The sequence below is a fragment of the Salmo salar genome, chromosome 14, assembly GCF_965601325.2.
Source record: "Salmo salar chromosome 14, fSalSal1, whole genome shotgun sequence".
In the NCBI taxonomy this organism is placed as follows: Eukaryota; Metazoa; Chordata; class Actinopteri; order Salmoniformes; family Salmonidae; genus Salmo; species Salmo salar.
In genome coordinates, this window is record NC_138304.1 from 95139495 (window position 1) to 95153643 (window position 14149).

Here is a 14149-nt window from a genome sequence, read left to right on the forward strand (position 1 = left end):
TAGATAATGAGTGGGCTGGACATGCCGAGAGATGAGTTCGGATTGGTCTGCCATGTAGCACTCTTCTGTCTATAACATGAGCTGCTCAGTTTGTGTAGGTAATCTTTTCTAACACTGCTTTTGTGAACGATATCACGTAGTAACTGCAAAAAGCAAAAGTGTTGCTCTCCGATGGAATTAGAGTATGATAGCTAAGGAGATGGAGAAAATTCTGCCGTTTGATTGCAAATATGCAGACGGAGTCGAAAAGAGAACACACAGAAGGCTGTTGTATAAAACACCTGTCTCCGGATTACATCTTCAAACCACGCCATCCATGACAGAGGGAGAAGCGTCAATCCATGTATACAGGTAAGATCATCTAGCTAGCTACATTTTCAGCTATTACACGTTTCTAATTTTGTCAGAAAGTTGTTTATTTCAAGTTAAAGAGTAATGATAGCTAGCTAGCTAATGTGAGCTAGCTGGCTCACTAACGTTACGTGTATGATCTGTGTAGTAATATTATTTGTATCTCAGAGCCATTTGCATTGCTAGTTCAAATCAAATCAAATTGTATTAGTCACATGTGCCGAATACCACAGGTGCAGACCTACAGTGAAATGCTTACTTACGAGCCCCTAACCAACAAGGCAGTTTAAAATAAGAATAAGAAATAAAAGGAACAAGTAATTAAAGAGCAGCAGTAAAATAACAACTGCGAGACTATATACAGGGGGTACCGGTACAGAGTCAATGTGCGGGGGGCACCGGTTAGTCGAGGTAATTGAGGTAATATGTACATGTTGGTAGAGTCTGGGTAGCCATTTGATTAAATGTTCAGAAGTCGTATGGCTTGGGGGTAGAAGCTGTTTAGAAGCCTCTTGGACCTAGACTTGGTGCTCCGGTACTGCTTGTCATGCGGTAGCAGAGAGAACAGTCTATGACTAGGCTGGCTGGAGTCTTTGACAATTTTTAGGGCCTTCCTCTGACACCGCCTGGTATAGAGGTCCTGGATGGCAGGGAAGCTTGGCCCCAGTGATGTACTAGGCCGAACGCACTACCCTCTGTAGTGCCTTACGGTCGGAGGCCAAGCAGTTGCCATACTAGGCAGTGATGGAACCAGTCACGATGCTGGAATAGGGAATATGCGGAATAGGTTTTGCAGTGCCCTCTTCACAACTGTCTTGGTGTGCTTGGACCATGTTAGTTTGTTGGTGATGTGGACACCAAGGAACTTGAAGCTCTCAACCTGCTCCACTACAGCCCCGTCAATGAGAAAGGGGCGTGCTCGGCCCTCCTTTTCCTGTAGTCCATAATCATCACATTTGTCTTGATCACATTGAGGGAGAGGTTGTTGTCCTGGCACCACACGGCCAGGTCTCTGACCTCCTTCCCATAGGCTGTCTCGTCATTGTCGGTGATCAAGGCTACCACTGTTATGTCATCAGCAAACTTAATGATGGTGTTGGTGTCATGCCTGGCCATGCAGTCATGAATGAACAGGGAGTACAGGAGGGGAGTGAGCACACACCGTTGAGGGGCCCCCGTGTTGAGGATCAGCGTGGAGGATGTGTTGTTACCTACCCTTACCACCTGGTGGCGGCCTGTTTGGAAGTCCAGGATTAGTTGCAGAGGGAGGTGTTTAGTCCCAGGATCCTTAGCTTATTGATGAGCTTTGAGGGTACTATGGTTTTGAACGCTGAGCTGTAGTCAATGAACAGCATTCTCACATAGGTGTTCCTTTTGTCCAGGTGGAAAAGGGCAGCGTGGAGTGCAATAGAGATTGCGTCGTCTGTGGATCTGTTGGGGCGGTATGCGAATTGGAGTGGGTCCAGGGTGTCTGGGATGATGGTTTTAATGTGAGCCATGACCAGCCTTTCAAAGCATTAAATGGCTATAGATGTGAGTGCTACGGGGCAGTAGTCATTTAGACAGGTCATCTTGGCACAGGGACTATGCATGATGGTTGGTGTTTAGAAAGGTTGTGGGAGTGTTGTGTGATGGTTTGTGTGATGGTTGTGGGAGTGTTGTGTAATGGTTGTGGGAGTGTTGTGTGCTGGTTGTGGGAGTGTTTGGTGATGGTTGTGGGAGTGTTTGGTGATGGTTGTGGGAGTATTGTTTGATGGTTGTGGGAGTGTTATGTCATGGTTGTGGGAGTGTTGTGTGCTGGTTGTGGGAGTGTTTGGTGATGGTTGTGGGAGTATTGTTTGATGGTTGTGGGAGTGTTGTTTGATGGTTGGTGTGATGGTTGTGGGAGTGTTGTGTAATGGTTGTGGGAGTGTTATGTCATGGTTGTGAGAGTGTTGTGTGCTGGTTGTGGGAGTGTTTGGTGATGGTTGTGGGAGTATTGTGTGCTGGTTGTGGGAGTATTGTTTGATGGTTGTGGGAGTGTTGTTTGATGGTTGGTGTTCTCACCCTAGCACCAGGTATCTCACAGCAGGACTCCTGAATGGCCAGGGAGGCGTCACAATACACCATTACCTGCTGAATGTCCATCTGAGAGACAAGAGAGACGCAGAAGACAGGTGGCAGGGAGAAAAGAGTAAGAGAGAGAGAGAGAAAGAGAGAGAAAGAGCAAGAGAGAGAGAGAAAGAGGGGGAGAGAAATATTGTTAGAGACAGCTCACTACAACCCCCCTTCTACAGCCATGACCATCACCCTCAAATATCCCTATCCCCTTGTCCCACCCTTTACACATCTTCCCTCCTCCCACCTCTCCCTCCATCTCTCCCCTTCTCCCCCGCTCCACCATTCTCTCCATCTCTCCCCTCCTCCCACCCTCTCCACCTCTCCCTCCATATCTGCCATCCTCACACATCTCCCTCCATATCTGCCCTCCTCCCACCCTCTCTATCCATCTCTCCCCTCCTCCCACCGTCTCCACCTCTCCCTCCATCTCTCCCCTCCTCCCACCCTCTCCACCTCTCCATCCATCTCTCCCCTCCTCTCATCCTCTCCACCTCTCCCTCCATCTCTCTACTCCCCACATACAGGTTGACTCCACCCAATCTCCCAACTTCCCACCAAAATAACCCCCCCATCCTCTCCTTTCCTGGTCCTCCACCTCCATACCTCCACAGCGGCAGCATCTGTTGTCCTGATGCCCAGTAGGGTGTGTCCCTTGGTCGATAGCTCGCCGCGGGGCTCCAGGGGCTTGGTCTGGATGGAGCTGCAGTCTACATGTAGAGAGGCTGCCCTCTGCTGGACGCTGAGGGCCAGTTTGTGCCAACCACTGTCCAGGATAGACTCCACGCCCTCCCCCCTGAACACACACCCAACTGGCTCACCCAGGGGGTCGGCCCCCCGTGCACGCAGTGACAGGGTGGCATCAGGGCCATTTAGGTCAAGGGAGAACTGGGGGAGGATGGTTGGGAGAAGGAAGGAGGAGAGAGAGGGAGAGTGGGGGAGAGGAGGCAGGAGAGGGGAGAATAATTGAGACAGGAAAAAAGAGTTGGGTCATTATCCATTTCTGATTGGGAAAGAACACCTCTCACCTCCTGCCTCTTCCCTCGTTCCTCTTCCCTCGTTCCTCTTCCCACGTTCCTACCACTATAGTGTCTACAGAGCTGACCCAACAACCCCTCTCACCTCTTCCCTCGTTCCTCTTCCCTCGTTCCTCTTCCCTCGTTCCTACCACTATAGTGTCTACAGAGCTGACCCAACAACACCTCTCACCTCCTGCCTCGTTCCTCTTCCCTCGTTCCTCTTCCCTCGTTCCTACCACTATAGTGTCTACAGAGCTGACCCAACAACACCTCTCACCTCCTGCCTCTTCCCTCGTTCCTCTTCCCTCGTTCCTCTTCCCTCGTTCCTCTTCCCTCGTTCCTACCACTATAGTGTCTACAGAGCTGACCCAACAACACCGCTCACCTCTTCCCTCGTTCCTCTTCCCTCATTCCTCTTCCCTCATTTCTACCACTATAGTGTCTACAGAGCTGAAGGAATATTGTAGGTATTGCTGAAGCCAATGGTTCATTGAATATGTATATCCATTCCCAAACAGTAATCCGCTATGAGAAGGAGCTACAGACAGAAGTTCAGTACAGTCCTATGCTTTGGGTCTCAAAGTGGGCTACATAGAACACACTGCAAAGTTAACAAAAACATGGACAAAGGCAACTAATTATTGCCCATGAAAACACACAATCAATCATGTATAATGAGTTGGTTAGCCCTCAATTCATCCTATACATGCTGAATAGCATTTAAATTTGTTTTCAGATTGATTACAGATGTGAGAGACAGTCTTCATCATAGAAGTAAGATGAATAATAATGAGAATAATAACGAGAATGATAATGAGAATGATAATGAGAGAACAACAGAAACAGAGAGAGGAGAAGACAAAGGGAGGATAGAGAGGAGAGATGGAGAACAGGACCTAGGAGGGGTGGAAAAAAGAGAGAGAGGAGAGATGGAGGACAAGACCTAGGAGGGGTGGAAAAGAGAGAAAGAGGAGAGATGGAGGACAGGATACAGGAGGGGTGGAAAAGAGAGAGAGAGGAGAGATGGAGGACAAGACCTAGGAGGGGTGGAAAAGAGAGAAAGAGGAGAGATGGAGGACAGGATACAGGAGGGGTGGAAAGAGAGAGAGGAGAGATGGAGGACAGGAGACAAGAAGGGTGGAAAGAGAGAGAGAGGAGAGATGGAGGACAGGAGATAGGAGGGGGTGGAAAGAGAGAGAGGAGAGATGGAGGACTGGAGATAGTAGGGGTGGAAAGAGAGAGGAGAGATGGAGGACAGGAGACAAGATGGGTGGAAAGAGAGAGGAGAGATGGAGGACAGTTGATAGGAGGGGTGGAACGAGAGAGAGAGGAGAGATGGAGGACATGGGACATAAGGGGGTGGAAAGAGAGAGAGGAGAGATAAAGGACAGGAGACAGGAGGGGGTGGAAAGATGGAGGACAGTTGATAGGAGGGGGTGGAAAGAGAGATATAGGAGAGATGGAGGACAGGAGACAGGAGGGGGTGGAAATAGAGAGGAGAGATGGAGGACAGGAGATAGTAGGGGTGGAAAGAGAGTGAGAGGAGAGATGGAGGACAGGAGATAGGAGGGGTGGAAAGAGATAAAGAGAGATGGAGGACAGGAGACAGTAGGGGGTGGAAAGAGAAAGAGAGATGGAGGACAGGATACAGTAGGGGGTGGAAAGAGAGAGAGAGGAGAGATGGAGGACAGGAGATAGGAGGGGTGGAAAGAGAGTGGAGAGACGGAGGACAGGCGATAGGAGAGGCGGAAAGAGAGAGAGTGGAGAGATGGAGGACAGGAGATAGAAGGGGTGGAAAGAAAGAGATTGGAGAGATGGAGGACAGGTGAAAGGAGGAGGTGGAAAGAGATTGAGAGGAGAGATGGAGGACAGGAAACAGGAGGGGGTGGAATGAGAGAGAAAGAGAGAGAGAGGAGAGATGGAGGACAGGAGATAGGAGGGGTGGAAAGAGAGAGATGAAAGACATGACATAAGAGGGGGTGGAAAGAAAGGAGGGAGATGGAGGGCAGGCGATTTGAGGGCGTGGAAAGAGAGAGAGAGGAGAAATGAAGGAAGGAGCAGAAAATAGATGGGGTATGCAGGGAGGAATAGAGGAGAGAGCAGAAGAGAGAAAGAGAGAGGGATGCAGAGAGAGGGAGGCAGAGATAGAGAGAAAGCTAGAAAGAGTGAGAGAGAGAGTTATAGAGAGAGCAGAAGAGAGAGAGAAGATAAAGAGAGAAGAGAGAGAGAGAGAGAAGAGAGCAGGAGAGAGAGAGATGGAGAGGCAGAGAGACGATAAGGGATATGAGTGATAAAGAGAAGGAGGATTAAGATGAAAGAGGTAGATGAAAAGAGGAGTGTATACCTGTGGATATCCCTGTTCATCAGAGATCTGGAAGAGATAGATGTTGTCCCTCAGTGTTTTCTTCTTGAGGAGCAAAGTGAAGACCAGCGTGAACTCATCAGGAAGACCATGGGGGAACACCTGACTGAGAAAACACACTGTTAGACACACAAACGGATACACACGGACATGCACACTAATAGACATACACACAACACACACATACTGTATATACAGACACACACACATTCATCAAGTGTGTGTATGTTTGTGCTGAGACACAGAGAGACAGAGAGGGAGATATATAGAACGTGTGTGTGAGCGTTACTGTGTGTGTGTCTGTGTGTGTGTGTGCGTGTGTGTGTGTGTGTGTGTGTGTGTGTGTGTGTGTGTGTGTGTGTGTGTGTGTGTGTGTGTGTGTGTGTGTGTGTGGCCAGTGCTATAATGGAGAAATGGTAGATAATAACCCCTGACAATTATTATCATAGAGGTAAAGATACAGATAAAGGTAGAGGTAAAGGCAGAGGTAAAGGCAGAGGTAGAGGTAGAGGTAAAGGCAGAGGTAGAGGTAGATGTAGAGGTAGAGAAAGAGGTAAAGGTAGAGGTAAAGGCAGAGGTAGCGGTAAAGGCAGAGGTAGAGGGAAAGGCAGAGGTAAAGGGTAGAGGTAGAGATAGAGGTAGAGATAGAGGTAAAGGCAGAGGTGAGAGAGAGGTAGAGGTAAAGGGTAGAGGTAGAGATAGAGGTAGAGATAGAGGTAAAGGCAGAGGTGAGAGAGAGGTAGAGGTAAAGGCAGAGGTAGAGGTGAGAGCGAGGTAAAGGCAGAGGTAGAGGTAGAGAGAGAGGTGGAGGTAGAGGTGAGAGGGGTTGTATCAGAGACGGGGTTGTATCAGAGACGGGGTTGTATCAGGGACGGGGTTGTAACAGGGACGGGGTTGTAACAGGGACGGGGTTGTAACAGGGACGGGGTTGTAACAGGGACGGGGTTGTAACAGAGACGGGGTTAAAAACAGGGACGGGGTTGTAACAGGGACGGGGTTGAAACAGAGACGGGGTTAGAACAGAGACGGGGTTGTAACAGAGACGGGGTTGTATCAGAGACGGGGTTGTATCAGAGACGGGGTTGTAACAGAGACGGGGTTGTAACAGGGACGGGGTTGTAACAGGGACGGGGTTGTAACAGAGACGGGATTGTAACAGGGCCTGGGTTGTAACAGAGTCATTCCAAAAGCCAACATCTGTTTTTCACTCCCTCTCACCCTTGACCTGAAGTTTTACCAGTTTAACAACAAACACACATGCATTTTAGCACACACACACATTCACACACACATGCAAACACATATGCAAACACACACATACAAATACTGGTAGAAAAAAATACACTAACACACTTACACACACACACACGCTTGTGCACACACAGACAAAAACACAAATCAATCAGACAGATTCAGCCTTCCCCCACTCAGAAGCAGAAGTTACACACTGCTGTTCACCTCATCAAAGATGGAGGGAGAGAGAGACAGAGAGAGAGACAGAGAGAGAGACAGAAAGAAAGAAAGAAAGAAAGAAAGAAAGAAAGAAAGAAAGAAAGAAAGAAAGAAAGAGGAGAGAGAAAGAAAGAAAGAAAGAAAGAAAGAAAGAAAGAAAGAAAGAAAGAAAGAAAGAAAGAAAGAAAGAAAGAAAGAAAGAAAGAAAGAAAGAAAGAAAGAAAGAAAGAAAGAAAGAAAGAAAGAGGAGAGAGATAGAGAGAGAGAGAGATTGAGAGAAAGAAGGAAACAACTCTTTTGGGTTCCAGGTACAACACTTTTGGTTTCTATGCAGAACCCTCTGTGGAAAGGGTTCTACATGGAACCCAAAAGAGTTCTACCTTGAACCAAAAAGGGTTCTACAAAGTGTTCTCCTATGGGGACAGCTGAAGAACCCTTTTAAGTTCTAGGTAAACCCTTTATTTAAGAGTGTAGGTCTCCTTCCATCACGCTCCTTTCAAACTCTTACTAGGAATTATGTCATGACATTTTAAAAGATGGAGGAACAGTGGAGCTGTGCCAGTCTGAGCTACACACATACACACACATACACACACACACACACGCAATAACACACACACACACACACACACACACACACACACACACACACACACACACACACACACACACACACACACACACACACACACACACACACACACACACACACACACACACACACACACACACACACACACACACACACACACACACACACACACGTACGTTCCTACACTTGTTTATTCATTCGTTCCCCCTCTCCACCCCTCCATTGAGAGACAGAGCCACGTATACAAAGTGTGTTATATCAGAGAGGAGAGGAATCTGCTCACAGACAGCCTCTTATCCTTCACTTTATTTATGTGGGAGGGGAGGGGGAGAGAGAGGGAGGGGAGAAAGAGAATAAAAGCAAGCAGATGTTTCCATATGTATGTATTTATGTCTCCAGAAGAGGTAGGGAAGAGGGGGAAGAATGAGAGAGAGAGAGAGAGAGAGAGAGAAAGAGAGAGAGAGAGATATTGTTTATTTCACTTTTGTATATTATCTACTTCACTTGCTTTGGCAATGTTAACATGTGTTTCCCGTGCCAATAAAGCCCTTGAATTGAATTGAATTGAGTGAGAGAGAAAAGAACACTCAAGTGTTGTCTGAAGAAAGTGTGTTTACATAAGAGAACTTTCCATCTCACAACCAACAGTAATATGACTCCTAGTACAATCGTATTAGATACATATATGTTTTATTGTCACATACACAGGATAGGAGCAGTGAAATGTGTTGTTTTATAGGGTAAGCTATACAGTGCCAAAGTACAACATGAAAAAAAAAAACGAAAAGAAAAAGTAAATGGACACTTTCTCTTCTCTTCATTGTATTGGGATCAAAACAGCCTGAGGATTTTTCTCTTGGCAGTCAAAGCTACTGATTTCCTGACCTGCTAAATTCTGTCTGTATTTCCAGAGTGACTCAAGACATTAACGCTGTGACACATTGAGCACACAACGTCTGCTCTAAAATTAGGTGCAGGGGGAGATATACTGTACTAATCAAGAGTTTGGACACACCTACTCATTCAAGGGTTTTTCTTTATTTTTACTATTTTCTACATTGTAGAATAATAGTGAAGACATCAACACTATGAAATAACACATATGGAATCATGTAGTAAGCAAAAAAAGTGTTAAACAAATCAAAATATATTTTAGATTCTTCAAAGTAGCCACCCTTTGCCTTGATGACAGCTTTGCACACTCTTTTATTTAACATATATTTTACTACATAAAGGTATACGTACTCTGCTGGCATCTTGACCCAGTTTATGCCCTCATTTGCAATGCAAACCATAACGAATTACTATGGGAATAAATGGAAGAGGCAAGTGGAAGGGGGGAAAAGTAATGAACTTCTCTGTTGGCCTGGAGGGCTTTTGAAAACATGTTTTCACAAGAGCTATTAGCAGGACAATAGACACAATGTGGTAACAAAAACACCTCTCTGACATAGGGTCCAGCATATCTCTTGATGATGATCGGGTTCGGGCCGATTCCGGTGTGAGTTATCTGGCCCAAATGTATTACTTGGGGCTCGGGCTGATTGTGGCTACTCTCTGGCAGATGATTACACGGGCTGCTTTATATAATTAACATTACTTATTTATTTATTTTTCCATATTTTATCATTGTTTATGTGATCAAAACATAAATTGAACATTTACATTAAATACTTTAAGAGTCCTGAATAAGTAGTATTTTAGTATTTTGATACTTTGTGCAAGGCAATTGATCAGCATTAAAACCTTTATGGATGGGGCCTCCCGAGTGGCGCAGTGGTCTAAGACACTGCATCACAGTGCAAACTGCATTGCTACAGATGCTGGTTCCATACCCGTGTCAGCCGTGACCGGGAGACCCATGAGGCGAAGCACAATTGGCCCAGCGTCGTCTGGGTTAGGGGAGGACTTGGCCCTCTTAAAACAGGGAGAGAAAATAAGCGTAGCAAGGCTGTGAAATTTTGAATGAAGTGTTTGGTTTTGCAAGAGATGTGTGACGTTTTGCATGTTGTGTGTGTGATTTGGGGGTTTGTGTGTAGAGTCTAGAGAAAAGGAGCCATACAGTAGTTTCAGAAAGCAATTGTCAAAAACTGTGCTGTGCTGCAGTATGACGCTACTTTTACAGGAAGAACTACTGTACCCAAGGGGGACTTCACCCCAGAGCCAACACTGTTAAGGTTGCCACATGTGTATTTACACACAGAGTAGCCACAGAAAACGTTGGTTTCACAGACATACTGTTCAAACAGCGTCCACCTCCACTCACACACTAAGTGACAGGAAAAGAGAGAGAGCTTGAGAGAGAGAGAGAGACAGAGGAAGACAGAGATGTAGTGATGGAGGGATGAGGACATACAGTACTCTCTGTGGAGCTGATGAGATGGGAAAAGAGAGAGTAGGAGGGTAATGAGAGAGTGAGATAGACAGACAGACAGACAGACAGACAGACAGACAGACAGACAGACAGACAGACAAAAAGAGAGAGAGAGAGACACAGAAAGAGAGAGAGAGGTAGTAATGATAGAGGGATGAGGACCTACTCTGTGGGGTGAATGAGTGCTGTCTTGCCCAGTCGGAGGATAACAGGCCCTCGGGGGTTACGGATCTTCTTGATTACAGGAGTCTTAAGCAGGGAGAAGCGCCGCACCAGATTGTAACCTGCATCACATCCATCACAACATTAATCCCCAGGCAAGGCAGACTAATCAGAGAGGAGCCCCAGTAGATCACACAGGATAAACAAAGGGAGTAGTACTGTCTTACTGACTATGTTTCGTATGTGTCGGGGGGGGGTGTGTGTGTGTGTGTGTGTGTGTGTGTGTGTGTGTGTGTGTGTGTGTGTGTGTGTGTGTGTGTGTGTGTGTTATTTACCTGTGATGTTGTGTCTGGCAGTCTGAGGGAACTTCCAGTCATCTACCTGTTGGGAGGGGCATCGTACTTCTGGAGAGAGAGGATGAGAGAGAAGAGAGTAAAAAAGAGGGATGGACAGAGCAAAATACTGTACATACAGTTCAATACATGCACGTCAAAATACACTGCTCAAAAAAATAAAGGGAACACTTAAACAACACAATGTAACTCCAAGTCAATCACACTTCTGTGAAATCAAACTGTCCACTTAGGAAGCAACACTGATTGACAATAAATTTCACATGCTGTTGTGCAAATGGAATAGACAACAGGTGGAAATTGTAGGCAATTAGCAAGACACCCCCAATAAAGGAGTGGTTCTGCAGGTGGGGACCACAGACCATTTCTCAGTTCCTATGCTTCCTGGCTGATGTTTTGGTCACTTTTGAATGCTGGCAGTGCTTTCACTCTAGTGGTAGCATGAGACGGAGTCTACAACCCACACAAGTGGCTCAGGTAGTGCAGTTCATCCAGGATGGCACATCAATGCGAGCTGTGGCAAGAAGGTTTGCTGTGTCTGTCAGCGTAGTGTCCAGAGCATGGAGGCGCTACCAGGAGACAGGCCAGTACATCAGGAAACGTGGAGGAGGCCGTAGGAGGGCAACAACCCAGCAGCAGGACCGCTACCTCCACCTTTGTGCAAGGAGGAGCAGGAGAAGCACTGCCAGAGCCCTGCAAAATCACCTCCAGCAGGCCACAAATGTGCATGTGTCTGCTCAAACGGTCAGAAACAGACTCCATGAGGGTGGTATGAGGGCCCGACGTCCACAGGTGGGGGTTGTGCTTACAGCCCAGCACCGTGCAGGACGTTTGGCATTTGCCAGAGAACACCAAGATTGGCAAATTTGCCACTGGCGCCCTGTGCTCTTCACAGATGAAAGCAGGTTCACACTGAGCACGTGACAGACGTGACAGAGTCTGGAGACGCCGTGGAGAACGTTCTGCTGCCTGCAACATCCTCCAGAATGACCGGTTTGGCGGTGGGTCAGTCATGGTGTGGGGTGGCATTTCTTTGGGGGGCCACACAGCCCTCCATGTGCTCGCCAGAGGTAGCCTGACTGCCATTAGGTACCGAGATGAGATCCTCAGACCCCTTGTGAGACCATATGCTGGTGCGGTTGGCCCTGGGTTCCTCCTAATGCAAGAAAATGCTAGACCTCATGTGGCTGGAGTGTGTCAGCAGTTCCTGCAAGAGGAAGGCATTGATGCTATGGACTGGCCCGCCCGTTCCCCAGACCTGAATCCAATTGAGCACATCTGGGATATCATGTCTCGCTCCATCCACCAACGCCACATTGCATCACAGACTGTCCAGGAGTTGGCGGATGCTTTAGTCCAGGTCTGGGAGGAGATCCCTCAGGAGACCATCCGCCACCTCATCAGGAGCATGCCCAGGCGTTGTAGGGAGGTCATACAGGCACGTGGAGGCCACACACACTACTGAGCCTCATTTTGACTTGTTTTAAGGACATTACATCAAAGTTGGATCAGCCTGTAGTGTGGTTTTCCACTTAAATTTTTAGTGTGACTCCAAATCCAGACCTCCATGGGTTGATAAATTGGATTTCCATTGATTATTTTTGTGTGATTTTGTTGTCAGCACATTCAACTATGTGAAGAAAAAAGTATTTATTAAGATTATTTATTTCATTCAGATCTGGGATGTGTTGTTTAAGTGTTCACTTTATTTTTTTGAGCAGAATACATATGAAAAACAAGTAAATGAATGAATGGAAACAGAGCGCGGTAAAAACATGATATAACAACAAATCCTCTGTCCTGTGTCTTTGTTCTTCTGCCCATCTTAATCTTTTCTTTTTATTGGCCAGTCTGAGATATGGCTTTTTATATGCAACTCTGCCTAAAAGGCCAGCATCCCGGAGTCGCCTCTTTACTGTTGACATTGAGACTGGTGTTTTGTGGGTACTATTTAACTTCTTTGGGATAGGAGGCGGTATTTTGACGTCCGGATGAAAAGCGTGCCCAAAGTAAACTGCCTGCTACTCAGATCCAGAAGCTAGGATATGCATATAATTGGTAGATGTGTGTAGAAAACACTCTGAAGTTTCGAAAACTGTTAAAATAATGTCTGTGAGTTTAACAGAACTGAAATGGCAGGCGAAACCCCGAGGACAAACCATAAAAAAAAGAAAATTCAGCATACCACTGATTTCAACGGCTGGCACTTTTATAATAGGGCAAAATCGTCCCCGATTGCAGTTCCTAGGGCTTCCAATAGATGTCAACAGTCTTTAGAAAGAGTTTCAGGCTGGTTTCTGGAAAAATGAGGGAGAAGTTGTAGTTTTTCTAAGTGGCTCCCATTTTGTCTGTAGTGTTTCCAAGCGCATGGCCGAGAGAGCGCGTTCTTTTTGTTTATCTCCGGTAAAGACAATAACGATTCTCCGTCTTAAATTGTATTGTTTATTTGCGTATTAGGGTACCTAAGGATTGATTATAAACGTTGATTGACTTGTTTGGATAAGTTTATTGGTAACGTTTGGGATTCATTTTGTATGCATTTTGAAGGAGGGAAACCGTGTGGATTATTGACTGAAGCGCACCAGCTAAACTGAGTTTTTATGGATATAAAGAAGAACTTTATCGAACAAAAGGACCATTTGTAATGTAACTGGGACCTTTTGGAGTGCCAACAGAAGAAGATCTTCAAAGGTAAGGCATATATTATATCGCTATTTCTGACATTCGTGTTGCAACTCATTGGTTGAAAATGATTTGTTATGCATTTGTGTGCTGGGCGCTGTCCTCAGATAATTACATGGTTTGCTTTCGCCGTAAAGCCTTTTTGAAATCTGACACGGCGGCTGGATTAACAACAAGTTAAGCTTTATTTTGATGTTTTGCACTTGTGATTTCATGAAAGTTACATATTTATAGTAATTTAATTTGAATTTTGCGCTAGCGTCCCAATGATCCGCAAGAAGTTAATGAAGCTTTCAGTTGAGGACTTGTGAGTCGTCTGTTTCTCAAACTAGACACTCTAATGTAATTGTCCTCTTGCTCAGTTGTGCACCGGGGCCTCCCACTCCTCTTTCTATTCTGGTTAGGGACAGTTTGCACTGTTCTGTGAAGGGTGTAGTACACAGCGCTGTACGAGATCCTTGGCAATTTCTCGCATGGAATTGCCTTCATTTCTCAGAACAAGAATAGACTGAAGAAAATTATTTGTTTCTGACCATTTTGAGCCTGTAATCGAACCCACAAATGCTGATGCTCCAGATAATCAACTACTGTGTTAAAGGCCAGTATTATTGCTTCTTTAATCAGCACAACAGTTTTCAGCTGTGCTAACATAATTGCAAAAGGGTTTTCTAATGATCAGTTAGCCTTTTAAAATGATAAACTTGG

The 14149-nt window shown here is 46.1% G+C and overlaps 1 protein-coding gene across 5 annotated transcripts in view; it reads right to left on the reverse strand.

The window, feature by feature from the left end:
• Positions 1-14149, reverse strand: part of col16a1 (collagen, type XVI, alpha 1) — a 164258-nt gene that overhangs the window by 132110 nt on the left and 17999 nt on the right. For all 5 annotated transcript variants that reach the window (XM_045694917.2, XM_082961292.1, XM_082961290.1 and 2 more), the window contains exons 3-7: positions 10745-10813; positions 10414-10531; positions 5812-5935; positions 3055-3336; positions 2398-2478 (exon numbers count right to left, since the gene is read on the reverse strand). In XM_045694917.2, coding sequence (XP_045550873.1) covers positions 2398-2478; positions 3055-3336; positions 5812-5935; positions 10414-10531; positions 10745-10813 — 674 coding nt within the window. The remainder of the gene's footprint in view (positions 1-2397; positions 2479-3054; positions 3337-5811; positions 5936-10413; positions 10532-10744; positions 10814-14149) is intronic.